At 38.3% G+C, this 2214-nt stretch overlaps 1 protein-coding gene across 1 annotated transcript in view; it reads left to right on the top strand.

Annotated features, from left to right (window-relative positions):
- Pmar_PMAR016771 (hypothetical protein) overlaps positions 1-2214 on the top strand; it is a gene marked incomplete at both ends in the record, with an annotated part of 7589 nt that overhangs the window by 4222 nt on the left and 1153 nt on the right. The window contains 3 exons of the mRNA XM_002769936.1: positions 263-347; positions 394-453; positions 1694-1773. Coding sequence (XP_002769982.1) covers positions 263-347; positions 394-453; positions 1694-1773 — 225 coding nt within the window. The remainder of the gene's footprint in view (positions 1-262; positions 348-393; positions 454-1693; positions 1774-2214) is intronic.

Here is a 2214-nt window from a genome sequence, read left to right as displayed (position 1 = left end):
TGGAGATAGGTTTAGATGGAATTAACTCGCTGGTTTTGTTGAAAATGTGGAGTATCGTTTATTCTGAATTTGGACTTTCACCCGGTTAACGTGGAGTGGTGTTATAGGACGTATATGTTTGCGCGAGCGATAATACAATTGTTCTCCGCGAAGTGAAATATGAAATATGTTTTTCATATCACTAGGGTGAAACTCCATTTTAGTACTGTTTCATGGAAAAAATCTTCACAGTGCGTTGATGGGAAGATTCGTTTTTTTTCAGTTGCATGATGCGATTAGTGGTGGATACGAATTAGAGTTTGGCAATTCGACTGGCGGGCCGCTGACGGTAGCTGAGACCGTTTTAGGTGGGGTAAAAACGTTTGGTTGTGTTTAAAACGTTGGGTATTTTAGGTGATGAATCGAAATCGATTATCACGTCGCATTTGCTGAAGTTGTTGGCGGCGAATGACGGTAAGTTCTCGGGAAGGTTGAATCACTGTTGTGATTTTACGCGATATGCAGACAGATGAGTTTTAGTGACAAAGAGATGCAATTTAGTGACGAATACACAACTAGGTCTTCGTAAGGAAGGTTTGGAGCTCCACGTTGATTCGGCCAATGAATTTGACATAGGTCCCCGGTTCGATCCCCGGGTTGGACATTTTCCCTCAAAAATAGTTTTTATGCTGTTCGCAGAATCGAGCTTTGCGGAAGCCTCGGCATATAGAGGAGTCGTTTGATCTATCTGGTAGCCTCCCACGCTTCGTAGTTAAGCCAGAATAATTCTGCACGCACGCACAATGCGAAAGTGTCTGTTGTTGTGGTATATGCTCCGCTCGTTTCGGAATTTGCTGTTGTCACACGTAGTTGCCAATAGGCTAGGGATCGCTAACTGTATAAACAGTTATTAACAGATATCATATAAGTTTTAGTGGCAAGTGAATGCAATTTAGTGACGACAATTTGCCTTGCCATAACGGTTATTATAAGAGCTGAATAAATTGACTTTGTATGATTTGTTGTATATATGTCATACAAAGGTATGGGAAAATGATATCAAAATGGTATGAAATGATATTCGTAAACAGCTGTGAGAAATCGTTTTCATGCTAAGTATTATATAAAGTGTGCTCAATTTCGATGGTCCGAAAGGAGAAAGTGTTGTAAATTTGCTAATTCGACTGAAACCTCGGACATTTCGAGGTCTGTAAGTAAGCAATGTATTAATATTTATGATCATTATCGATCACAATCCGTTACAGAGTTAGGGCGAGCCACGCATATTAGTCCTCGAACACACTGTAGTTAACCTCGGAAAGAGTTGAGTTGTTGAGATGTTTTGGTAGTGTACTGTCATAGTGTTGGAAAATATGCACATGGTCAACTACATGTTTTGGTTATAGTGTAAAAATTTGATGAAATTTTTGAAAAATTGTTGGCTACCCGAATTTGTATTCAAGCTGTATGATTTTCGAAGGGAATTCTGAGCTCAGGTGAGAAAAGTGAAGATATGTTTCTGTATGTGAGTATTTGGAAATTATTTATAATACAATAGCACATCTACGTTTTTTTGAATTTGCGAGTGTAAAAATCTGGTTATTTTTCAGGGAAATTTTCATTTTTTTCTGTACACTTCTACCAAAATCCGTATGAACTCAGCTGAGGAAGGCGAAAATATATTCTAATATGAGTATGTGTTTTGTATGGTCAGAAATTCCACTAGAGTTGCGGAGAGAATTGGAAGGCAGAAAAGATGAAGTTGAGGAGTTAGCACATAGAGTGCTAACTAGAGTAAGCGTTGTTGGTATCTTACGCACTGTGAAGAATTTCGGGTTAGATGATAATGTTGAGATTTTTGTAGTGAGAAACTGAGATTTTGGGAAAACGAAGTTTGAGTGAAAACTCCGTATGTATTGATTCTGTTACTGGTACTGACTTGTTACTATTATTCATTCTGTTACTAGTACTTGTCCTGTTACTAGTACTTGTCCTGTTACTAGTACTTGTCCTGTTACTAGTACTTGTCCTGTTACTAGTACTTGTCCTGTTACTAGTACTTGTCCTGTTACTAGTAATTGTCCTGTTACTAGTACTTGTCCTGTTACTAGTACTTGTCCTGTTACTAGTACTTGTCCTGTTACTAGTACTTGTCCTGTTACTAGTACTTGTCCTGTTACTAGTACTTGTCCTGTTACTAGTACTTGTCCTGTTACTAGTACTTGTCCTGTTACT

Source organism: Perkinsus marinus (assembly GCF_000006405.1).
Source record: "Perkinsus marinus ATCC 50983 genomic scaffold scf_1104296964394, whole genome shotgun sequence".
Lineage (NCBI taxonomy): Eukaryota > Perkinsozoa > Perkinsida > Perkinsidae > Perkinsus > Perkinsus marinus.
The sequence above is the reverse complement of the archived record's forward strand: the minus strand, read 5'-3'. Positions and strand labels throughout refer to the sequence as shown.